Genomic DNA, 25,827 nt, shown 5'->3' with positions numbered 1-25,827 from the left:
GGTGGTAGGTGTTTCTTGTCAAGGTGACCGCAATAAAGTGCTGGGGGAAACATGTACAGACTATTCTCCCCAAAACCGACTCAAACCCCCCCATCCCTCGGGCTGCTGAGAATCTGGGAATTAATTTAATTCAAAAGAGAATCTTCCCATCTTAGTCTTGGGGCTTTTCTTTCATTTAGCTGTTCATTGTTGCCATCTTCTTCAGACATTTTCGTGATTCATGGCCTAAATAAAAACCAGCTTAGCAAAACTGCATTTTAATGATAATACACTAATGGCACTATTAGTGCACAATCAGAGAAGTATCTAGCCTCAAAAACGATGCAACCAACTATTTACCCCATCACCCACTCTACTAAAAATGAACGGGTTTCTAATTTTTACCAAAACACAGCACATGCTGTGCATGCTTATTCAGCCTGTCAAACAGAATAGAAAAATTATAGGCTTTGGAGGAAAGGCACACTTGACAAGTTAATAGCCTCATTTCATCCAGTGGGTGTTGCTTTGCAGAGCAGTATGATCGGGCCATTACCCCCCCTCGTGCTTCCTCTTTCTAGACTGTGCTGCATCATGGAGAAACCTGGTGTGCAATTGTACAAAATGTCCAGGGGAAAAAATGCAGACTGTTGAGCTATTTTTTTAATTTGTTCATATTTCACCAGGTAACAGGTGCTCATTAATTGTGGTGCAGGCTTGAACTGACAGCAGTTCAGTGATTTGTCATGCCATAATGCAGCAGCAAAGTAAAACAAGCATGCTTAGAGCACCCATGTTCAAGCCCAGTCTGGGTCATTTCCCAATCCGGCCCCATCATGGTGCAAAACGTCATGAACATGATTATACGCAAAGAATATACATCTCTAACAAGGAGCGAAACTCAGGTCTTTTATGGGAAACAGTCAATAGGGGGCGTTTTGAGTCAGTTTTGAGTCAAATCCGCCATTCTGGAATGAACAGGTAGTCACGTACGCCACTCTGTTATGACCAGTAGCCATAGTAACGTTCTTTGGCCATAGGAAAGACCGCGGATCTAATGCTTAAGTTAGCACAATATGGCTAGCTACTTTGGCAACTTTAGCCTTATTAGATAATTAAGTTCTGCACTGATTGTGCTGAAAAAACACATGAGATGGTATAAGCATTCATAACTGAAGAATTTCCGATAGTTACATCGATGTAGTTTTACCGTATTATGTAGAAATCCTGTACACATTCCCAATGCATTCCAATGTAATTTGTCCGATATTCATTCCAGAATGGCGGCCGTGAAAATCATGGGGCAGAGTGTTGCTATGGGACGTTGTACTAGCTGTCGCTTCTTGTTAGATCCACCTTCTTTGTTATACTCAAAGGAAGACAAAGGGGGTTGTTTTGACAACAATGGAGTCTAAACAGAGAGAAGTGCATGAGGAGTGTGGAACGCATACGGTTTAGAGTAGTGTTTCTCAACGGGGGCGGTACAGCCCCCCAGGAGGCGTTGGATAGTTCTAGGGGGGCGTTGAGAAGGATACATGTGAGTGGGGGTGGTGCTTAGTTGCCATTGGGGGGCATTAGTCAGTTTAATTTTGTGATACTAAGGGAGGAGTTGGGGGCCGTTGGAAGGCTTGTGATGAGGCCAACGGGGCGTTTGTTCAAAAAAGGTTGAGAACCACTGTAGAGGAAGCGGGTAGAATTGAAAAGGCGTGCCGAAGCTGTGTGGCAAATCGATAGGGAAGACAGATGATCAGCTGAGGGGATACACCTGAATCAATTAGGAATGGATGAGAGACAAAGAGGAGGGGAGGGGGTGAGCTTCTTGACTACCATGGCCTGGCCAGAACTAATGATAACATTTTCATTTTTGTAGGCATTGTTTGTTTTGAAAACAATGGAATCTAATCTGAGAGAACTGACAGAAGTGTATGAGGAGTGTGGAACGCTTCCTCCATGCTGATCTGTTTACAGGGTATGTCCATAGAATAACATGCTGTTATGGTGAGAAATCAAATATACCTTGTACGATTTTTTTCATGCTCCTCAAAGGAAACTCGTGTACCTTGTTTTGCCTCCAGCTCCTCCAGAGTTAGAGTGGGCTTCCTCTCCTCTGGTGGGGGTTGTGGGGCCACTGGGGGTTCCCTAAGAGCCGGGCTGCCACAGGAGGTGGTGACCCCAGCAGCAGCTAGCGCTGACGCCACGGCCCCCTCCACCTCGTCCTCGTCCACGGCCCGCTCATCATCAGAGTCGTCGTCCAGACGCACACGGTTCTTCTCCAGCGGCAGCATGTCGTTCTCCTTGGACTTGATGGCGAAGGAAATCGGGGCAAAGGATGCTGGGAAGAGAGTGGGCAGAGGAGGGAAGCAGAGCAAGTTAAAAGAGGGACAATTACAGACACACAGTAAACGCCTTCCAATGTTTGGTTTATTACGAACAGAGCACTCTCTCACATCCACACCCATACAGCTGAGGCTGGAAACTGCCCTTACCTTTCATTTTGCCCTCGTTAGACGCTTTGTCAGATGAACCGTTAGCAGGTCCATCCTCTTCCTCTGTCTGTGAAATGCCATAGAAGGGAAAAACGAGAAAACAAAGTGATGAGAGCTTGACTACACAAAATAGCCTTCCCAAAATACAGAAAAGAGGAAGAAGAGAAAGGACTCTTCACATTTTTCACTAACAAAAAAACAAACAAACAAACAAGCAAGCAAACAAAACGATAAATAAAAGCTGAAAAAAAGCCCTTCAGCACAAGTCCTTTATCTCCGAAATACCCACAGATAAAAACACTTGTGTCGGGAGTTTTAAAGGTCTAGATTGGTGAATTTAAACCGGCAATATACGACCTGTCTGACCTTTTAGTTGACACTGCAATACCATTTTATAAACGGCACACATCGCCAAACAACTAACGCTCCCCTCCTCTGACCTACTCCGACTGTAACTCATGGTGACCGGGGGAATACTCCGACCGCGACGAGATTCAAGCAACAGAGATTGATTTCTGTGCCGCAAGAGCGATACGAGCGATTAAAGCGACTAGAGTATGTCCGTTAAAAGTAGAATGAAAGCATTGCAACAATCTCATTGGCTGTGGCAGCTGTCGCCAAACCGCGTCATAGATAATTTGCATAATAATCCCAGGAGTTCAATTACAAACTGTCGCTCGTGTGACACGATTCGCCTCTAGTCTCCTGAATCGCTTTGACCACCATGAGCTGTCAGTGTCACTCATCTCCCCCAGACCTTAACGAGGGAGAAATTATTGGATTGTGTGGTGTCTGACACTGTCAAACAGTGTGTGTGTGTGTGTGTGTGTGTGTGTGAGCATGCGTGCGTCCGTGTCTGTCAGGTGTGAAACCAAGTAATGTCTTCTTCTTGCCTGCTCCCTCTGTGACAATTCCCATCGGACAGACTGAGACAGAGAGCAGCACTATCTAATGCCAAACAAACCTCAAGGGGCTTCAGGCTGGCAGCCTACTGCAACGACCCCAAGGGGCTTCAGGCTGGCAGCCTACTGTAACGACTTGCAACCGCATGGTGTTTGGAAACACACAGACACTCTCCATATGTGTCTCTCTCACACACTCTTATCTTTTGGGAACCAGTTGGCTTTCCCTTTTGCTCTGTCTTTTCGCTCTCTCTCACCCTGTCTTCATCAGACTCATTCCAGGATTTTGTTTGTGTTCCAATATGGAGAGTTAAAAAAAGAAAAAAAAAGAGAAAGCTGCCTATTTGTCAGAAAGCTGTCTATTTTGAGAGCTTTTTTTGCAGCAGGTTCACTTCCAGATTCACTGTAGTTGGAAAACAAAGTGTGCAAAATTTCATATGCAGAGAAAAAGCTGGATGAGCAGATGCAAAGACCCACTGGCTACTGGCAACTGCATGAGGCATTGAAAGCTTCCTGGAAGTGACTACCAAGCAGACGTTAAATAAAGTTATACATCGCAAACCGGTGTGTTCATGCCACTGATATTGGCGTTGGCGAACCGGAAAGGAATTGTTTTTTTCTCTGCAAACCGCGACAACAACATTGGACGTCAGCAAGTTCATCCGGGTAGCACAATCATGTGTGGAAAAAGTTTAGAGCTTGGTATGAATGCGGGTGGTTCGCAGGTAAGCACTTGAGTGCCGCCGAACGTAACAGGTGTGGGCGCCGGCGCCATTCTGGTCGGCCTGAAAACAGTATAAGAGGTCAGTAATGACACGCTGAGTGGGGACTGGAGAGTTAAAATTTCCATGCGGGTAAAGATTGACACCTGCTGCCCGTCTGCCCTGGGCGTCAGGGAGAGGCCACTCACTGGCACATGGATTACATCTGGATACAATCCAGAAGAAGAAGTAGTTAGGGAGAGAGAGGGAGAGAGAGAGAGAGAGATACAGCAGAGTGAACAAGAGAGAGAGAGCGAGAGTGAGAGTGAGTGTGAGAGCGAGAGAGCGAGAGAGAGAGAGAGAGCGAGCAAGGGGATGGAATGCAGTCTCTTGGCGAGAGCCGAGGCTTAATGATGTCCATAACCCCCTGACTTCTACTCCTACTCCGACCTTCCACCCCCACCAACTCCATCACCGACCCCAGAGCCTCCTACTGAGTAGAGGAATGGCTCCATCAGACTGGAGGGGAAGGGATAAAAGGTGTGTGTGTGTGTGTGTGTGTGTGTCTGTCTGTCTGTGTGTCTGTCTGTGTGTCTGTCTGTGTGTCTGTCTGTGTGTCTGTCTGTGTGTCTGTCTGTGTGTCTGTCTGTGTGTCTGTCTGTGTGTCTGTCTGTGTGTCTGTCTGTGTGTCTGTCTGTGTGTCTGTCTGTGTGTGTGTCTGTGTGTGTGTCTGTGTGTGTGTCTGTGTGTGTGTCTGTGTGTGTGTCTGTGTGTGTGTCTGTGTGTGTGTCTGTGTGTGTGTCTGTGTCTGTGTGAAATATCATTGATTCAACCAATAGTTCATGAATTGACAGACAGTGGCTACAAAACATCCATGGTGGCACTTCTCTATGGTAGCCTAGGCCATGTTCTTAGGCTGTGTGTGAAAGGACTGCAAATAGCTGGCCTAAATAAGAAAAAGCAAAGCAGCTAGCCAAGTATTGCTCACTTTCTGCAGTTATAGGCAGTTTGCATATGGAGAAGGAGATGCCACTTGTATCCTTGAAGAGGCTGTAGACCACTATAATTTTGGTATTCATGTAAAAGACACATTATTTCTTCTTTAACATTGTTTGGGGCGCTGTATTGTTTTCTCAATAATTATTGGTCCTCCCAAATAAACGAGTCAAACTGTGTGTGTGTGTGTGTGTGTGTGTGTGTGTGTGTGTGTGTGTGTGTGTGTGTGTGTGTGTGTGTGTGTGTGTGTGTGTGTGTGTGTGTGTGTGTGTGTGTGTGTGTGTGTGTGTGGGACTAAGTCCAACCTGATCTCCAAGAAGTTGTGATGAAGTGTGTGTGGTGTTCTGGTTATGGCTTAATGTGATCTGAGGACGACCATGCGAGCATGAGTGCTTAACCTCAAAACTACCATGAACACTAACACACACTGCCCGTCAGCATAGCAAGCAAACATTAACGTCAGAAAAGTTTAAGCTACCATCGTCTTCACTGGTCTGAACCACATTATGTATTCATCTCCTTAGTTTCCACTCCACTCAAGTATTACAGCTGCCTTGACCTATGCAGAGGCATTTCTCCTCAGCCACTTTTATACGGGGGTACATACACATAAAGATATACGATGCACTGATGGAGATCAGCATTAAATGTAAATGCTATACTGCCCATGTATGAAATTGATAATGGACTGTTTGCGTTAAATCAGAATATGGGATAAGAAAGCAGGCGTGTACACATTGCATTCTCTCACTCTGCCCACAGAGCACTGGACGGAAATTGACCTGCTTGAGTAGGCGCGTGTGTTCAAGTTCACACACTAGTCCAGTTGTGATCCCCATAGGCCCCTATACTGAACCCAGAAATGTTGAGTACCCTAAAGTTTTATTGCAGAAATGTCATCTATAGGTCAAATGAAGGGGATTTAGCTTGGTTGCCCGAAGTTGCACTTTGGGCAATTTGCATAATTAGCATAAATATATTGTTATGGTAAGACTATATAGGTGAATAGGCCAAAAAAACTTAAATCATAGATATCACCTTGAAACTTTCTCAGTTGATTACTGATGATAAGAGAATAAAAACATTTATTGGATGTTTTTTGTATTTTGATGTTAAGATATGCAAATGAGGGCATAAATCATCAATTATGCACTAATTTGCATACACATGAAATCAGCTTTGCATGGTAAAACCAGACTCAAAATTATTTTTCTGTGGATAAAGTATGTATATTTCAGGGTTGAGGTAGTGAAAACCTTTTCAAGACCCTGGTCAAGAGAGTTTTGACATGTACCGTAGATGGATGAATTAGGTGTTTCATGCTAAACAGCTGTAGCCTGCATGTAGGCCTATATATACAGTGAACAAATTCAAAAGAGCTACCTATACAAACATCATACAATAGTACTCTACTGTACTGCAATGTACTCTGCTGCACTGTACTGTACTCTACTGTACTCTACTGTACTGTACTGTACTATACTGTAATATACTCTACTCTAGTGTACTGTACTGTAGTGCACTGTACTGTGCTGCACTCTACTGTACTCTACTCTACTGTACTCTACTCTAGTGTACTGTACTGAACTGTACTGTACTCTACTGTACTGTACTATACTGTACTGAACTGTACTGTACTATACTGTAGGCTACTCTACTCTACTGTACTCTACTCTACTGTACTCTACTGTACTGTACTCTACTGTACTGTACTGTACTTCACTATACTGTACTTTACTATACTGTACCCTACTATACTGTACTCTACCATACTGTACTCTACTGTACTGTACTGTACTATACTGAACTGTATTGTACTCTACTGTAACATACTGTACTCTACTGTACTGTGCTGCACTGTACTGTATGCTACTGTACTATTGTACAAATACATAGGATTGAAACATGTAGAGTATTCTGAGGTCAAGTACAATATGATGCAAAAAGATGTGGTGGGAATGAGTAATGTTACTGTTACCACTATAAATCTTGGTTAAAAAGGTCCTGTGGCATTTTGTTGGGGGGAAAGGGGGCGTGGTTGGCTATCCTTCCTCCTGGACTATGTGTGTGCCTTGCATATCAAGAAAATGAGATCACCTTCATAGTGCATGCCATATGAGAATTGTTGCTTTATATTGATATTTCTCCTATACTGTGGGTAAGGGTGGCAAAGACCTATGGTTCATGTTGTCCATGAGCTGTCCGTTTGGAAGTAGAAGTAGTGATCACTGAGGTAACGGTAATACAACACAAGTAGGCTACTAGGTGAGGACTTCTGAAGTCTGAAAAAAGAAATCCATTTACCTCTGTCTACTTACTGAACACCTACTTAGAAATAATTTTCTTTATTTCATCTCAACTGAAAATATACATTGAGTAATTTATAATGCCATTCTTAAAAAAAGACTGAAATGCACTCACTACTATATGCACACTACTAAGTGTGAAGATGTAGAATTTGGTGATGTTATGGGTTATTCACACACATGGAGAGGCCTTGTCCCTTACTCTATCTCATGCAAATAAAAATATTTAGGCCTATGTTATGGAAATTAGAAGATGGAGAGGCTGCTACCTTGGACACCTTGTTGCACTGACAGCTCCCCATTCAGTATGCTGCTGAGTGAGCATTCGCAGCAGTCTATTCTCACCTTAGTTTTAGTGTGGGAAATACTCATTTTAATACAGGCGAAGTATGAATCTTCTCAACTTGTTCACAATGTTACATTTGCTGTCAAGCATGTAAGCACAGACTCACTCATATGACATGTTAGAAAGTTTTTTTCAGAGGGCTCCTAGGCTAGAATTACTACATATACCCTAAAGAAACACCATGCAAAGTCTGATGCTTTTGTCACTTCCGTAATGGTAAAACCCTTAACAGACTCCACGATAATCTATCCATGTCAAAACATCTTCTTGACCAGTAGGCCGGGAGCTACGTATACCCCTCAGGATGTTTTTTGCTTACTTTTTTTCACTATGATTTCCTGTTAGTATATACCCTGGGCCATAACGAGTTGATAGGGTGCACTCCCAACTCGGCCCCGTTTGGTCTCAGGGCCCAAAAAACCATCTTTTAAAGAAAAGCTGCAGGCGAAATTGTATAGCTGTAAATATTAAGGTACTGCAATTGCAAAAATGGTCCTAGAAGTCACATAGGGGAATCAACCTGAAAAATGTTTCAGGGCTTGGCCATTTTCTTATGTCAAATATCATCTTCAACATACCCAAAAAGCCCCAAAAATGCTTGTCCGCCAGACAAATTGTCTTTAAATTTGATCATTTTCAACTCTGTTATGATATGCATTAGTCCCTCAAATGTAAATACAAAACTGCCCAAGTTCATGAGCTTCAATTTAAGTCCAAAAAGACCTTTCTAGCTAGAACACAACAGATGCTATGCCCAAAGTTATTCACAGTAGGCCAGTGATGGGCAGTAGCTTCGCTACAAGCTACAAGCTACTAGTTTAACTACATTCCCCAGTAGCTTGGTCGTAGCGTCACTACTTTATGTATCGAGTAACTTCCCTGTAGTTAAGCTATCTTTTGTCTCAAGTAGCGACGTAGCTTCCACAAAAGCTACATTTTGTTGCTTGAAGAAAAAAAATGACTCTCCTTGATATAGGCAGTCACACAGGGGTTCCAAGACCCACCTGCATGAAATGAAGTCAGAGGTGGTATATACCAGAGGTACTCTCTAACAAGATTGGTTAGAGTACCTCTGTATATACTTGTAACTTTGTTCCATGCTACTTTTTAACACGTCGCCTTAGCAGAAAACCGACTGTTTTTTCCTTGCTAGGCCTACGTTCTATATTATGTAAGTTAACCGCAAGTAGCGGCAGTTCTCAATTGCGATGCGATGCGCACATAGTAACACAAGCTCATGTAAGGTAGGTCTATATGAAGGAAAAATGTTAGCGAATTGTGGGGGGGGGGGGCACGCCAGGGAGTGCCCCACACTGTCCCTCAAAAACATATCCATGTCCCCCCTTGAACTTGGGGTCGCCCTAGGCCTGTGTCCTATAATGATATTTAAAACACACTGAATGTATAATAAATATCAATTAAGTATAATGAGATCAATAAAGTTTTGTTTAATGAAGGTAGGCCTATCTGTTATTTTAAATCAAGCTGACAATATGTCGGGAAAATGTAGCTTCTGGTGTAGTGAACTACATTTCCACATTTTTGAAGCTTAGCTCACTACATTTCTGATGGTGGTAGCTTTAGTGTAGTGAAGCTTATTTTATGGTTGAGTAGCTGATAGCTTAGCTCACTACATTTTACAAGTAGCTTGCCCAACACTGCAGTAGCCTATCCGAAAACCAGCAGGGAAAAAAGACGCTTCAGGCACGCATCATTTCATATGGCACTCTGAAGATTCTTTAAACCAGAAGAGTTGTCATGCAGTATAGTGCTATACTATCTTGTGTGAATGACTGTTGCCCAGGTATTCAGCATGCAAGATAACACACAAAACCAGCCAACACACTAACCGAACCAACATTCTGAGCAACATCCCATCCGAAATCATTCTCCCTCCAAAGACCATTTTGAGGTAAGTTGATCCCCTTTGGAGTGTGTGTGTGTGTATGTGTGTGTGTGTGTGTGTGTGTGTGTGTGTGTGTGTGTGTGTGTGTGTGTGTGTGTGTGTGTGTGTGTGAGTGTGTGTGTGAGTTTTAAATGGACAGTCACAAACCTAACTTTGATTGTATAATATATTTTAACTAATCAAATGTCGCTCAAATGTCGCTACTTTTAAGGACTTGTGATCACATGCAGAAATGATTTAAAAACAATAAGTTACATGACGTAAAATACTGTACATCAGGGGTGGGGAACCTGTTTCATTCGAGGGGCGACTTCAAATTCATCCGTGGGCCGTAAAAGTCCTCTGAAGCTGCATAACATTAAAACTATATCGGGGGCCGGATAAAACGGCCTCATGGGCCACAAACGGCCCTCGAGACATAGGTTCCCCACCCCTGCTGTACATCAATCACACAGTGAAAGCCACAGAGCAGACTATTGTATTACATAATCATCCTTACCTTGGGCAAGTCTTTCATCTTGACCAAGTATTTCCAGCACTTGCAAAGATAGCTCACGTGTTAGCTAGATGTGGTAATTAGCCTCTGCTTGTCTGTTTCCTGATACAGTCCTCTCAGTTTAATCTTTTCGTATTTAGATGCTGTTTTACAAACATTCTGTCATCCATATCCAAGCATTAGCTAATGATTATCGACATTTACATAGTTTGATTTCTGCATATTTGGAATTCATTGCTATAATGAAATTTCTTTTCAGATGGGTGTAACATAATCAACAATCTAAACCTGGAAAAATGCCGAAGAAAAGGCATCATGATGAAGACTGGACAATTGGCCAGGGTTCTTCAAAACAAAAGCCACCACCTCAGCCATGTATTCAAAACTGTATCCTCCATGGTAACAAGGGGACTGTACACGACAGGTTCATTCTTTTGTCTTCTAAGGCTGATCCGCAGACTGCATTTACTGAAATTCTTGACATGAAAAAGAAACTTAAAGCACAAGTGTTAGATTGTGGTGGAATGCAAGATATTGTTGAATCAATTCCTGATGAATTGTCCTTGGATTGTGGCTACCACAAAAGCTGTCAACTTTTTTTTTTCAAAAAGGCAAAGCATGCCTTAGGCAAGTGTCAAGCAGAGAATCTGTCAACAAGACAAGCCAGAGATCATATGGATTCTCCAGTTTTGTTTGGGCAGTACTGTCTATTCTGCAAAGGTAGCACAGTGAAGCAAGTGTCTGGCAAAAGATACAACCTACAAAAATTCCAGTCAAGTGCATACAGAAATATAGAGGAAAAAGCCAAGGAACTCGATGATGAAGACCTGCTATGCAAAATCAGAGGAGTTGACCTTTTTGCTAAGGAGGCACAGTATCACGAATGCTGTCGAAGACAGTACATGGTAAAACGAGTACCCCAGACTCACAATTCATCTGCAGCATCTGAAATAACTACAAAGAAGGCACTGATCAGTAAAGCTTTTACTCGTGTGCATGACCATATCAAAATGGAAGTTATCCAGAATTGTCAGGTTATTAAACTTGCTCATCTCACAGCATTGTATAATGACACCTTGAAGGAATTCAGAGAAGCATCTATTGCTGAAATCACAAGCCATAACCTGAGGCAAAAAATTGAAGGTTGCCCTGATCTGAAAGATTGTATTGACTTCTCATCCAGTCAATTTAAAGATACATTTGTATTTTGTACATCCATGGAATCCATGAAGACAACAGTTCGTTCAGCTTATGAGTTGGGAATTAAAGACTGGTGCAAAGAGGTGAGCCATGATCTTCACAAGAAAATTCTTACTGCCTTCAAAACCGCTGAGCCACTGCCTTGGCCCCCGAGGGCTCATAATCTTCATGACCCAAAGGAGGAGATTCCACCTGAAGTGTTACGATTCATTTTAAACCTCATCTGTGGAGATAAGAAGCCGTCACATCGGGAGGAAAGTCTGGCATCCTCCATTTCTCAGGACCTCTGCAGAGCAGCTACATCAGGTCAATGGAAGATGAAAAAACACATCTTACTTTGTATGACACTGCGCCATCTCTTCAGATCAAAGCGCATCACCACATTGATAAATAGGCTTGGTCACTGCGAGTCATACACATACTCACTTGAACTTGAAACAGCTCTGGCAAATTCAATAGTCAATAGTGCTTCATTAATCAGCAACTCAGATGTTGTCAAGAAGCAGCCTGATGGTGCAGTCTTTCACAGTGACTGGGACAATTTTGATCAGCTTGTATCAGATGTGTATGGTGCAGGTTCCATCCATACTGCTGCAGGGATCTACATGCAAGACCTAGGTTTCTGCGAGGAACCAAGTGCACCTCCGTCAGTACAGAACATGCATGAGTTTGCAGATGCAGAAGCCTCCATCTCAGCACAGCCTACACATGACTTATGCGCAGATATCGAGATCTCTACCACAGAACAGTCCAATCCTAGCATTCAACCTCCAAAAAAACCCCGGTCATTTAAAAGTCCTGTCACAGAGTTGCCAACCTACTATAAACGGAAACGATCAGAGCCAGCTAATTTGGTGTCATCTAGTTCCACAGCCACAACCTCAAGTAGTCAATCAGAATCATCTGATCTAATTTGGGTCCTCGCTCGCAAAACCAACTCTAAAGATCAGCACATCCCTGGTTTGTCAGGCTGGGTGTCTCTTACTGGCCAGTCCCCAAAATGCCTCACTACCATTGGATACTATCCCATGATCAATTCTCCCATAACTGAATTGGCAACAATTCAGGAATGCCTCAGATACAGTGAAGTTGCATCTTCTGAAGCTGGACAAAACTACACAGTCTCTACATTTGACCTAGGTGTTTGCATGAAAGCATACCCTCTTATATGGAATGAACCAGAAAAATACAGAAACCATATAATCCTAATTGGGACATTTCATTGCTGCGGAGCATATTTGAAAGGCATAGGGAGAAGATACTGTCAAGGGAGTGGATGGGTAGAAGTCGCTTTGGAAGCAAAACTGATTACCTCTGGCTCTGTGACTGGGGTCACTGATGGAAAGAATTGGGACCGAGCAATGAATACACACAAGTCCATGCTTGAAGCCCTTGAGAGACTCCTCTATGACAAGTATCTAGAAACCCATGAACCACTCTCTCCAGAGGGAACGGCATTACTGGAAAACCTCAATCTTAATGCATCATCTCTCACTCACATGCCACCATTGGATAATGTAGGCATACCTCACCATATAGGAGAATACCATGCTTTCAGAGAAGCAGTAAGAAATGGGCAGTATGGAGAAACTGGACAATTTTGGATGGAGTATATTGACTGCATCTGGCTTGTCCTGTCAATGAATAAGGCAGTCAAAACAAATGACTATGAAGGATACAAAGCTGCACTGAACAACATGCCGGACCTCTTCTTCTGCTCAGACCAACAAAACTACGCAAGATTCCTCACCTACCTAGGATTCTTTCTGAAACATGTTGAGGAAACACATCCAGGATCTGAGAAACTTTTGCGTGCTGGAGCGATCAGTGTTTCAAGGTCTCAGATTCCAGGCAACCGCTGCCACACAGACAAAACAATAGAGGAGACAGCTATGAAATGGCTTAAGTCAAACTCTGGGTCTGGGACATATTCTGCTGGCATCTGTGGAATAACCAGTAACCATGATGCAAGCCAACGCCACATCCTGACTGCCCATGCCAAAGGAGAGTTTGTAGAAGCCATGTGGGAAATGGTGTGTGGTCGAGGTGAATATACAGAGAAACAGCAAAGAGATCTGAGACCACGTGAGATTACAAGATCTGAGGAGCAAGTGCAGAGAACAGTAGAGGCTTTTCAGAGCTTTATTAATCCGTTTGAGCTCGAGACTTCTCAGCCCTTAACAAGTTTGAGTTCGGGAGCCGCTATGCCAGAAGATGTTCGCCATGATGTCCTGAATGGCCTGAAAATAGGTAAAACTCAAAAGGAGAGATTCATCCATGATCGACTTCAAAACAAAGATGTTCTTTTCTTTGAACCAATCAAAAGAAACAGGTTCAAAACAATGGCATCTACTGCACCAAAAAAGACACTTGTTGCATCAAACAAGAAAGTGCTACAATACAAAGCTACAAGTGGGTTCCTTTTTCAGATCTTCATCAAATCACAAGAACTGAAGTCACAAATAAGCACTGCTGACCTTATGACCTATCCCCTAACTCTGACACCATACTCCATCTCAACCATTGATGGCTTTTTTGCAAAAAACAACAAAGCAAAAGGCATGAACCACATGATCAAAGATGCTGAGAATGCACAGCTTCCTCCTCCAGGTCAATGTGCTCTCATTCAGGATGGAAATTCCTCATTGTACATGCGTGATGTACCCCAGACAATGAAGGCAATATCAGAGAGAACATTCACAAGTCTACCTGCATCAGCTGAAACAATATTCAGCACAGACACTTACGTGAATCGTCTTCATTCACCAAAATCAGCCGAGAGAGATCGCAGAGGCTGTGGTGAACGTTTTATTGTGAATGGGCTGAATGTTCATCGCCCCGCTGATTGGAAGGCCTTTCTCACAAATGATGAAAACAAGAAAGCACTCATTCATTTACTACTGGATCACTGGAGCTCCAAAGATATGATGGAAAATGTCCTTCGAAGGCCTGTCATTTTCATAGAGGCTGGTCAAGCCTACAGGGTAGAATGTAATGCTGGAGTTGTGTCAAAGGAACTTCTCCCGGAGATCTGCTCAAAACATGAAGAAACGGATGTTAGGGTGATTATTTACCTGCAGTACATCCAAACTAAAATGCCTCACATCAAGGTCATTAGAGTAAGAGCAAAAGACTCAGACATTTTCTTCATTCTCCTGTACTATGCCAAGTCATCAACTGTCAACATCATCTTTGACACAGGAGATAGACTAATTGACATCAACCTGCTGGCTGAAGATTATTCGCAAGAACACATTGCAGCTCTTCTGGCCCTACATGCCTTCACTGGTGCTGACTGCACGTCAGCATTCAAAGGCAAAGGAAAGGTGCGACCAATGAAGATACTGAATCAAACCACAAAATTCATTCAAGTCTTTGCACAAGTAGGAAACTCATGGCATCTTGATGAACAGCTCCTCAATGGTGTTGAGGAGTTCACCTGCCGTCTGTATGGATTTAGTCGCAGAGTGAAAAGTGTTGATGAAGCAAGGGAAATTAAACTAAAGAAGATGTGTGGGTCAAACCCTCAGGTTCGTCAGGGTCTCTCAATTGACCTATCAACTTTCCCACCATGCAAGAGGGTCCTCAAACAACACATCAAACGTACAAACTTTCAAGTGTGCACTTGGAAGAGGGCCCATGAGCATTACCCAGAGATCCCAAGTCCACTTGACCATGGCTTTCACATAAACACAGATACTGGGAAGCTTGAACCACTATGGTTTGAGGGTGATGTAATCCCAAAAGCTCTCATTGATGTCTTGGCAGAGGAGGACACGGATGAACATGACATGACTGATGAAATCCATACAAATGTGTATGAAGATGAAGAAGATGATGATGATGATGATGATTATTAAATGATGATTAAAAGTTCTTATTCACGTTCTACGCTACTACTGTACAATACAAACTATTCCTTAAATAAAGTTCTCATTTGATACATTTAATTTACCATGTGTTGTACCATGTGTTAGTACCATGTGTTGCATCCTGTTCACAATCCACCCATAGGTGGTAACATTAGTTACTCTTGATGCTATTCACTTCATACTTTCATTCATACCAATTTTCAAGTCAATGACAAACATTTTAAAAATATGGTTTATGTAAAATTGATGTCCATAATCCCATATGAAATGGTAATGCCTGAAAGTGTCTGCCTGGAGGCTAGTATTTTCGGATAGGCTACAGTGAATAACTTTGGACATAGCAGCTGTTGTACTCTAGCTAGAAAGGCCCTCTTAGACTTAAATTGAAGCTCATGAACTTGGGTAGTTTTTTATTTACATTTGAGGGACTAATGCATATCATAACAGAGTTGAAAATGATCAAATTTGAAGACAATTTGTCTGGCGGACAAGCATTTTTGGGGCTTTTTGGGTATGTTGAAGATGATATTTGACATAAGAAAATGGCCAAGCCCTGAAACATTTTTCAAGTTGATTCCCCTATGTGACAGGGTGACCCATGTAAATTTACAGGGTTCTAGGACCATTTTTGCAGTTGCAGTACCTTAATATTTACAGCTATACAATTTCGCCTGCAGCTTTTCTTTAAAATATGTTTTTTTGGGCCCTGAGACCAAACGGGGCCGAGTTGGGAGTGCACCCTATCAACTCGTTATGGCCCAGGGTATATACTAACAGGAAATCATAGTGAAAAAAAGTAAGCAAAAAACATCCTGAGGGGTATACGTAGCTCCCGGCCTACAGGTTCCTCTGAGGGTTTTCACCAATTCAACCCTGAAATATACTAATTTTACCCACAGAAAAATAATTTTCAGTCTGGTTTTACCATGAAAAGCTGATTTCGTGTGTATGCAAATTAGTGCATAATTAATGATGCATGCCCTCATTTGCATATCTAAACATCAAAATACAAAAAACATCCAATATATTTTTTTCTTCTCTTATCGTCAGTAATCAACTGAGAAAGTTTCAAGGTGATATCTACGATTTAATTTTTCAAGCCTATTCACCAGTAGTAGTCCTTACCTTAACAATATATTTATGCTAATTATGCAAATTGCCCAAAGTTCAACTTTGGGCAACCAAGCTAAATCCCCTTCATTTGACCTATAGATGACATTTCTGCAATAAAACTTTAGGGTACTCAACATTTCTGGGTTCATGAAATCACGACTAGACTACACAGTAAATTCACAAAAAGAATTACATTAGGGAAAATGTCAAGACGTTTAAATAGAAATAAAAATACACATGTGTAGCATGCATGTGTGTAGTGCTGAATGAGCTGACATTAGAGTGTGTGTGTGTGTGTGTGTGTGTGTGTGTGTGTGTGTGTGTGTGTGTGTGTGTGTGTGTGTGTGTGTGTGTGTGTGTGTGTGTGTGTGTGTGTGTGTGTGTGTGTGTGTGTGTGTGTGTGTGTGTGTGTGTGTGTGTGTTTTTGAATTGTGACAGAATACAGTGATTTGAGCAGAAGATTAAGCCCAGCTCTGTGTTTGCACATCATTAGTTTCCTCATTACAGCTCGTCATATGGTGCTCTGCATGCATCATATTACGCACCTGCCTGGCACAGTGACACACAGAAACACACAGAAAGAATCCATTACCATTTGTGCATTTGTTTCTCACAAAGAATTGTTTCTCACATGCGATATACAACATACTCTACAGGGTAGACAGCGAATTCAAACTTGATTCTATACTACAACACCTATAGTACTGCAAGATATCACAGTGTGTTTGATTTTGTCTCTTATCATGCCGTCTGGAGAGATGGTCACTTGGTGTCTAGCCAGGGAACATGATAATTGAGTTATCAATTTTACTTTGTTAAACATCACAGTAGAGGCAAGCTTTGAACCCATGGAATCAAATGTACAAATGATATTTAAAAAAATACATTCTGAAAAAAATCCGTACTCGACTCTACAGAGAATGAAAGACATTGAGTAAAATTTGAGAAAAAAATTGGAAAAACAATGATTTCAAAGTTGAATGCAAAACAAAACAAAGTAAAATAGAGAACATTCTAAATACTTGCTCGTTAAAAAACTTCCATTCCAGGAGTGTGTGAGATAAGTGAGAAAAGCTGGCAGTATGTGCCCAGATCTATAGCAAAGCTCAATTCTGCCTTCCAAACAAGGACGAGCACACTAAAAAAGGAAAACAATTAGGTGGGTGCGTGCCCCACTCACAGGCAAGTAAGAAGGTGCCCCAAGCTTCCTTCAACAGGCCCTCTGAGGCGATTAAAAAAGCAAAATGAAATCTCATGAGTGCTTCTTTATTCATTTATTTTTGCAACAGAAATACATAGTCATAAACAGACCCACATGCCAAGAGACATGTTGCACAAATTGCCCTTGAATAAATCTATGAAATGTCTTTGAAATGCTCAAACACATGCAGATCCACATAAATAAGGTAGTGTGGAGGACCTGCCTGTGTTTTGTCACAAAGTGATTTTGTTAAAATGAGCTGGGTCACTGATCAATAACATTCGGCCCTTCAGTGTGGCTGCTTGCAATGTCACTAGCTATATCAGAATTCAACCTGCGCACGCACGCACGTACGCACGCACGCACACACCAGTTCCAGGTCTTTTCATCTTGAATCAATAGCTATGGAGTTTCTGTCCAGACAGAGATATTGGGCATCTGGTGCTATTCCATTACACAAGGCCATCCCCTCTACTTCCCCTGCACAGAAACTGGCAGATTGCCTCATGAAAGACAGACCACCTCCTGGATATAGAAGAATCCTTCAGACACAATCACATCAATTCACTTGGATGAGCAGAGACAGAGAGGATACTGTACGTCTGAGCAATAGAGTAGAAACACAGAGCGCCAGCAAGAGAAAAAATGGACAAGAACCGATAGACTATAAGAGACAGAGATGAGGAGGGCAGGATGCATGATTAGCACAGGGTGAGAAACAGAGCATGAAAACTGTACCTCTGGCAGACTCCTGCCTTCTTTCCGCATGAAGTAGTGCTTCTTAAACTCGTAATAGGTGTAGTACTGGTGCCAGGACTGCAGAAAATCAAACCTGCATACGGGAAGAGATGGGGTGGAGTGGAGAAAGGGAGGAGATGTAGTCAATGATGGAAGGACCAGAAAATGAAAGGAAGCAAATGCGACAATTCACCAAGAGAGGATTGAATGATACAACAACCCAATTACAATTAAAACCGAATGTGTGAATGACCCTTTTAGTTATAGGGAGGGGAAACTTTCCCCTTCTTGGCACAAACTGTGGTGAAATATACTAAAGATTAAAGCACTCTGCAGCTCAGAGGCTATAAAACAAGCTAGCAGTGTGTGGAAAGATCTGTAACAAAGCTCAATCCCGGCTTCAAAGCGAGGACACACACGCTATAAAATGAGTAAATAAATTAAGTGGTGTCACAGCCATTCTAATCTGAGGATCTGTTTACATTTTATTAAAAATAAATACAAGTTTCCTCAGCGGTTCATTTTTTACTTCAAAAGATCTGAGCATTTTCCCATTGGAGCCAAGAGATGAAAGTCTCCTAAGCTGTTGCAGATATTGTCATAAACATTATAGAGTAAACACACTATAGTAGAGTAAACATGTCTGATGCCTGTTCGGGTTCAAACTGAAGGTCAAAACAACTGAGCTCAATACATCAAGAGAGCCTTCTTACTTCTGAATTGCTTCTTCCTATGTGCATGCATTTAGATACAACATGTGGTATGGCCACTATCTTGGCATGGCTTTTGATTCTCTCATGACATTCTCTGTGTTTATCTTGCTCAGACTCATTCAGAGCTGTTTGGATCCAATTTGCGACAGGGACTTTTTTAACTTTCTGCACTTTACGCCATCATCTTCCCCCATGACTGAGGTACTCCGAGTATGGTACCAGGCAGTGCTCTCACTGAGTGCCTATTACTGTGTCATCTGTTCCCTTGCACTGGGTGAAGCATAAGTGTAGTGTGTGCTATGGCGTGTTGAATCACAATAACGAAAAACATAAGAAGTGAACCTGACGAAGCGCAAAGCAAAACACGTTGTTCAACTAACAATGAAAAAGCAGCTAAATTAAGTCCACCAGTGTGCGGTGATCCTTCTTCTTTACTTTGGATTGCTGATGACTGCACTTCACCAAAAACTGGAAACTGGCTGAGCATGGGAGTTTCATATCTTTACGAAAAATAAGACTTTCAGATTGTTTCATTGCTTACCGAGGGTCGTTCTTGGCACGGACACTGGCCTCAAACTTGACGCCGTTGCGGGCCACATACTCGGCCAACTTGTCGATGACGGGCTGGATGTCTGGAGGTGGCGGGATGATGGTTTGGTGTGGAGGGGATGCTGCCTGCGCTGCTGAGGTAGTAGTGGCAGTCACCGGGACTGGGGTGGCCAGAACCTGGGCTTGGGCACTGGGAAAATTACATTACACAGTTTCTTATTACTCAGTATTATACAGAGCATGATTTATAATTTATTATCACTTTATTATTAGGATGGGGAGATCCCAAATCAAAGGAGAAAATGGTTCAACACACCACTCAGTGAAATGAGTGCATTATATATCAGTGTGAGTGTGTGTGTCTGTGTCTGTGTGTGTGTGTGTGTGTGTGTGTGTGTGTGTGTGTGTGTGGCGTGGCGTGGCGTGGCGTGGCGTGGCGTGGCGTGGCGTGGGGTGTGTGTGTGTAATGTAACATATGAAGAGCTTCTTTCCAAAATGATATACCGGTATATCCATTTTGTTGGGAAAGTGACATTTTTGTATTGGGCATTCCATTGACTTGCATTGCAAAATGCATTTTAATAGAGGTTTAAAAAGTATGCTCTCAAAACATTTGAATTTATATGATGTACATTATACAGCTCCAGGCCTTTTTATTAGAATACCATGAAAAAGTTGATTTATTTCCATAATTCCATCAATAATGTTAAACTGTCATGGATTGTAGATTCATGGCCCAGTTTTTTAACTATTCCAATCATTAATTTTTTTCTTTTTATATACGTTGGCCTTCCAGCTCAAAAAACCCATGAATTGGGGAATTCACATTATTAGAATATTGTTATAAAATCAAAATTTTCTTCATCAAAATTCGGGTCACATTAAATCAGTTGAAATTTGGTACTTTCTACATAACATGCAATGGTCAATACTTGGTTAGGACATTCTCTGTCTTCATAATGGCCATGATGCGTTTAACATTGAAGTCAATGGCAAAAACAGTGCATGGGAGTTATGGAAGCCCAGAAATCCTTGATGCTTTGTTGTCAGCTGTTCTTGTTTGTTGACCTGGTGCCCCACACTTCACTCTTCAATATACCCGAAGATTTCCATGCCACGTTTTGGTGTTAACTCACCAGTTTAATTCTAACTCAACAGAAATAAAACCCCATTCATTTTCAATGGGGTTTCATTTCTGGTTATTTAGAATTAAACTGGTGAGTTGGCGCCAAAACGTGGCATGGAAATCTACAGGGTATATTGAAGAGTGAAGTGTGGGGCACCAGGTCAACAAACAAGAACAGCTGACAGCAAAGCATCAAGGATATCTGGGCTTCCATAACTCCCATGCACTGTTTTTGCCATTGACTTCAATGTTAAACGCATCATGGCCATTATGAAAACAGAGAATGTCCTAACCAAGTATTGACCATTGCATGTTATGTAGAAAGTACCAAATTTTAACTGATTTAATGTGACCCGAATTTTGATGAAGAAAAATTAGATTTTATAACAATATTCTAATAATGCGAATTCCCCAATTCATGTTTTTTTTTTAGCTGGAAGGCCAACGTATATAAAAAGAAAAAAAAATAATGATTGGAATAGTTAAAAAACTGGGCCATGAATCTACAATCCATGACAGTTTAACATTATTGATGGAATTATGGAAATAAAGCAACTTTTTCATGGTATTCTAATAAAAAGGCCTGGAGCTGTATTTCTTGAAGCACACCTTGTGGAGGAGCTGCCAGCCTGGGTGGTGGGGTGAGACAGCTGAGGTGGAGCTGAGACCGAGTTGGAGCCAGACACAGACACAGGAGCGGGCAGCAAGGGAGGACCAGGAACAGAAACAGGTGCTGGTGCTGGGACGTGCATATGGACAGGGGCAGGGGCTGGGGCAGGGATATGGATAGGGGCCGGGACATGCATAGGAGGAGCTGGGGCCAGTGCCATGGCGTCGGGAGGTGGCGGGGTTGTCCCTGGCGGCGGGGGCACTACGGAGGCCTGGTGGTGGTGAGGGGGCATCATGGCATGGTGGGGCAGAGTGCCGTAGTAGCCGGCGCTGGTGGCGTCGATCCCCGGAGGAGGAGGGGGTGCCAAGCAGTACGAGCCGTCTGGGAGCATGCAATACCCGTAATACATTGCAGCAGCGACGTTGGCTGTTGGTTTGGAAAGAGAGAAAGAGAGGGAGAAGAGAGACAGAGTGGAAGAAAAATAAAGAGAGACATATTGCTTAATGTGGATCAGTGTGCAAATAAATTCATGTGCATTCAAACCGTTTTTCATACCACCTCCCCTCTCCATCCCACTCCTGTGTGCCCCGCTGTCGTCCCTAGTGTGCATGTCGTGATGCATGTCGCGTTGTATTGAATGTGACAGCACCTCCGCTCTGAGTGGGAGAGCAGGCGTCGGCCGGGTAGAGGGACGCTTCACACCCAAGACTGGCTGCCTGGCCCTTACCACGCTAATGCAATTTCACACAGAGAAGAGAAGATCTGCATATCCACACAACATATAGAAATGTGCACAAAAAGGACACAGTTCTACAAAGACGCACACAGAGAGGATATGCATATCGCTTGCATGCACACTAGAGCTGGGCGGTGTACGGTTAAAAAACCGTGATCTCGGTTTACACTACACAAGGTTCTCTTTTTGATGAGAGACGGTTTTGTTGTTGTTGTTTATAGCCTACTATGTTATGTGCGTGAGCTTCATACTCCGTGTCACACTTCCAAAGATTCTTCTAATTCATAAGTCTCTGACACTTCATTTCAACTCTGCTAAGTCCACTGCTGTTGCTGTTCTACAAGGGAATGTCACCACAATGTAAGATGTTGATTGAACTAATAAAATAATTGGTTATGCGCTAGAGGCTAGTGAGAGTGAAACATAATGAACACACATGACATGGATGAATCATGACAAACATTTCAATTCATTTAGCCTACCTTTGATCTCACAAAGTTAAATAAAAGGCAATTCTATGTGGTGCTATGTTAACAGGCTACAACAGTTATCTGATTCTTAACTGTATTTAATTACCATCCCAACTGTGTGCGCAGTGCTGTTAAGACTGCTTATAAGCTAAAGTAGCCTAGCTTTCAAATGCAATGGGCAGACAAGCATTGCTACATTGCTATATTTGTTTGAAATGATTTGGGGGCAAAATAGGAGCGAAACACATCGCAATATGACACAAACTACCGGACAAAATATCTTCTACGTTGGATTTTGACTTTAATTCAAGGACAATATGCACACAATGTCAAGTAAATCCGTTTGTTTTCAGTGTCTGTCTTCAGTCTGTTTCGTTTCTGTCCCACTGTTGTTTACTCGCTAGTCCAGCGGCAGCGCAACGCGCCGGATGTGTTGCCAGGTGTAGAACGACAAATAAGCCATTAGTGTTGCCAGGTGTAGAACGAAATAAGCTGTTTTGGGCTGTCTTGGGGAAAAAAAGCCCAAAACAGCTGCTTATAATCATTTAACCCTTCTTCCTTGAAAAATCTATGACACCCTGGTCAAGATTTTAGGTTATTTTATGAAATGCTGCATTTTCCCCTTTGTTGGATAGGGAAATATAAACTAGGCTATAAATTATAGAAAATATTATTGAAATGAAAAAATGATAAAATATAAATGGAGATTAATTTAAATTCATGATTTTATCTCATTTTAACATTTAATTTGAGATCTTTTCCTCAGAAAGATTAAGATTTGGGGGGAAATCGTCGCATATCAAAAAACCGTGCAGAAAACCGTGATATCAATTTTCATCAAGAAAACCGTGATGCTAATTTTTTCCAAAACCGCCCAGCCCTAATACACACACAAAAAAACCCTCACATATTATAATCGGTACGTTTAATATACTAAGCCGTCTAAATTCTGAAAATAATCTGCCATTCAAATTGTTGTCTTCTTCAATCAGATTTGTCATTTTTGGTTAAAGAGAAAAAGGGGACCGTAAAGGCAAGATAGCTAATCAAATCTAAAATGGATGCTCAGGGAAAATGGGCTTAATTTGCTTTTTTTTCCAAGCCAGAAAAAGCAATTACAATCAGACTATGCTTGACGTCACAAAAGAAGAGGAGGAATTGAAATGTTTATTTTCACCAAAACCCCTGATTACTGCTATTAGACATGCACTGTGTTAGAGAATGAAACTCCCACAGCTTGTTGTTAAAATACCAGCAGGAGAGTTTAGATTCTGCAAAACATGTATGGTATTTCATCATTTTCACAAGTAACGGGAAGATTAAATCCTGAAACCAACCCACCAATTTCCCATATTTTAGTCCCATTCAAAAGTACAATATGGACAGTCAGTCTCTCAGTTTCAATAAATGAACTGTTAAAGATGTGGTCTCAACTTAAGACTCTCCAATCTTGCAACTTGGTTTGTCACATCTCTTTCTTCTCTATGTGGCAATAATACCTGTACAGATTACTCTGCCTTGGGCACAGATGAAAAAACAAAAATCTTCAAAGTAAGGTTGGCCACGGAGAGCAGAGTCTAAAAGAAGGGGGAGGTCTAGTGGGACACGGTGACTAGTGAACGTCTTACTTATTCAGCAGCATTCATAATTTCAGAGCCAGCACAGAGTCTCAAAAGCATTAATATCGATTTCCATTTGTGGGAAACACTCTTGGCATTCACGCTTCCTTTTAAGCCCTAGTCATTTAATAATACACAAGACGTTATGCTAAACTCCTTCTCAGGGTGACTGAAGGTGCCACATTTAAAAGGAGGGTTGATCCATCTCCTTCACAGGCTTATCCTGGCTTTGAAAATAAAACCCTTAAATGGCAGCTTTCTTAAATGACACTCCCTAAGGTAACCTGGATGAACATAATTGATTTTTTATCGTCCAGAACATACAGTCTTTAGGCGAGAACAATGCCTGTGAGATCAATTAAGAGCTTCACAAAGGAAAAATAGCCCAGAGCACATGTATGCATGATAATACATGGCCTGAATGCCTAGGTTCAGTTTTGCATACCAGACCTGGGGGGATGAAATACAGGTACTAGTGGTGTATGCACTGGCACTGCCCTTACAATTTGATTTGATTATGAATACATCTTTATTGCCCCGAAGAAAATTTGTCTTACATTTTGGGAGTACAATAAACACTTGGACAGACAATTACAATTACAATAGTACAAGAAGACAAGACTAGCCCAAAAAAAAAACGTTATACAAAGTAGATTAAAATATACAATTACTGTATTACAGTTATTCTGTCTGAATTTAACTTGTTTAAAAGCTGCATGCTTCTAGGCACAAAATATTTTAACACTCTATTTGTCTTAAAGAAGGGTAACCTGTATCTAAGGCCAGAGGGTAGGGAGGAGTATTCCAAGAAAAGGGAATGAGATGGATCGTCCAATATTTTTAAGGCTAAGGTAGTCGTGTACTCATGATTCAGGAAGTAACGATTCCATTTGAATCGTTTCAGTCTGATTTCACAATGCAATGCAATGCATTAAATTTCAAGGCAAATCTTTCATCAGACACAAGGCAATAAAAGCAGTCAGATGCTGAACAACATTTTACTGGTTGTTGTGTGTATCATTTCTGCAGTTTCCAATGCCTTAAAGTGCTTTAATTTCATTTAAAGTTCATTTTGTCCACAAATGCCCACGGAAGTAATTGAAACTTGAAAAAAGATACTGCGTCGATTATGGCACTTGCCTAATCGATAATTGAATTGTCCTGCCCTGCATCATGATGCATTTCCAAATCGATTATTGTTGACACCACTAGAAGCTTTCCTCACACAACATGTTTGGAGATGAGGCAGCAGTAGAGTAGATGTATTTTATTGTCCTGGAATGAAATTAAGGAACTGCTGTGCAAGACCTATCAACATCAGTTTAACGCATGCATGAAGACTTCCAAAAACTTACTATACGGTATGCTACTTTCAACCTTGAAATCTGTAGGAGCCTTCAGGCCCCGCATCGTGATGCATTTCTGAATCAATTATTGTTGACACCACTAGAAGTTACCCTCACAAACTTGTTTGGAGCTGTCAACATCAGGTTGACGCATGCATGAGGACTTTCAGAGTTGAAGTTACTTTACTGTAAGTTACTTTCAATCTGTAGGAAGCCTTCGGGCCAGCAAAGGTCGAGGTCTTCCAACTATCTGTACAACAATGAAACAAACTAGGACAAGCAGAAGCTGGATGATGGAAGAGAGGAGAAAATGTTCTTGCCACATTGAGGTCAGCACAGTAATTAGTGCGAGAGGAATACTGCCACCCCCACAAACTTATGAAGTGATAGCACTCCCACATTGCCAGCTGGCAGGC

At 41.9% G+C, this 25,827-nt stretch overlaps 1 protein-coding gene across 1 annotated transcript in view; it reads right to left on the bottom strand.

The window, feature by feature from the left end:
* The window catches only part of sfswap (splicing factor SWAP), a 75,827-nt gene that overhangs the window by 26,499 nt on the left and 23,501 nt on the right, over positions 1-25,827 (bottom strand). The window contains exons 8-12 of the mRNA XM_063210210.1: positions 21,240-21,666; positions 19,497-19,694; positions 18,243-18,336; positions 2,466-2,532; positions 2,039-2,311 (exon numbers count right to left, since the gene is read on the bottom strand). Of these exons, the coding sequence (XP_063066280.1) occupies positions 2,039-2,311; positions 2,466-2,532; positions 18,243-18,336; positions 19,497-19,694; positions 21,240-21,666 (1,059 nt within the window). The remainder of the gene's footprint in view (positions 1-2,038; positions 2,312-2,465; positions 2,533-18,242; positions 18,337-19,496; positions 19,695-21,239; positions 21,667-25,827) is intronic.

Source organism: Engraulis encrasicolus, chromosome 11 (assembly GCF_034702125.1).
Source record: "Engraulis encrasicolus isolate BLACKSEA-1 chromosome 11, IST_EnEncr_1.0, whole genome shotgun sequence".
NCBI lineage: Eukaryota > Metazoa > Chordata > Actinopteri > Clupeiformes > Engraulidae > Engraulis > Engraulis encrasicolus.
This window is presented reverse-complemented; position numbering and strand designations above follow the sequence as displayed.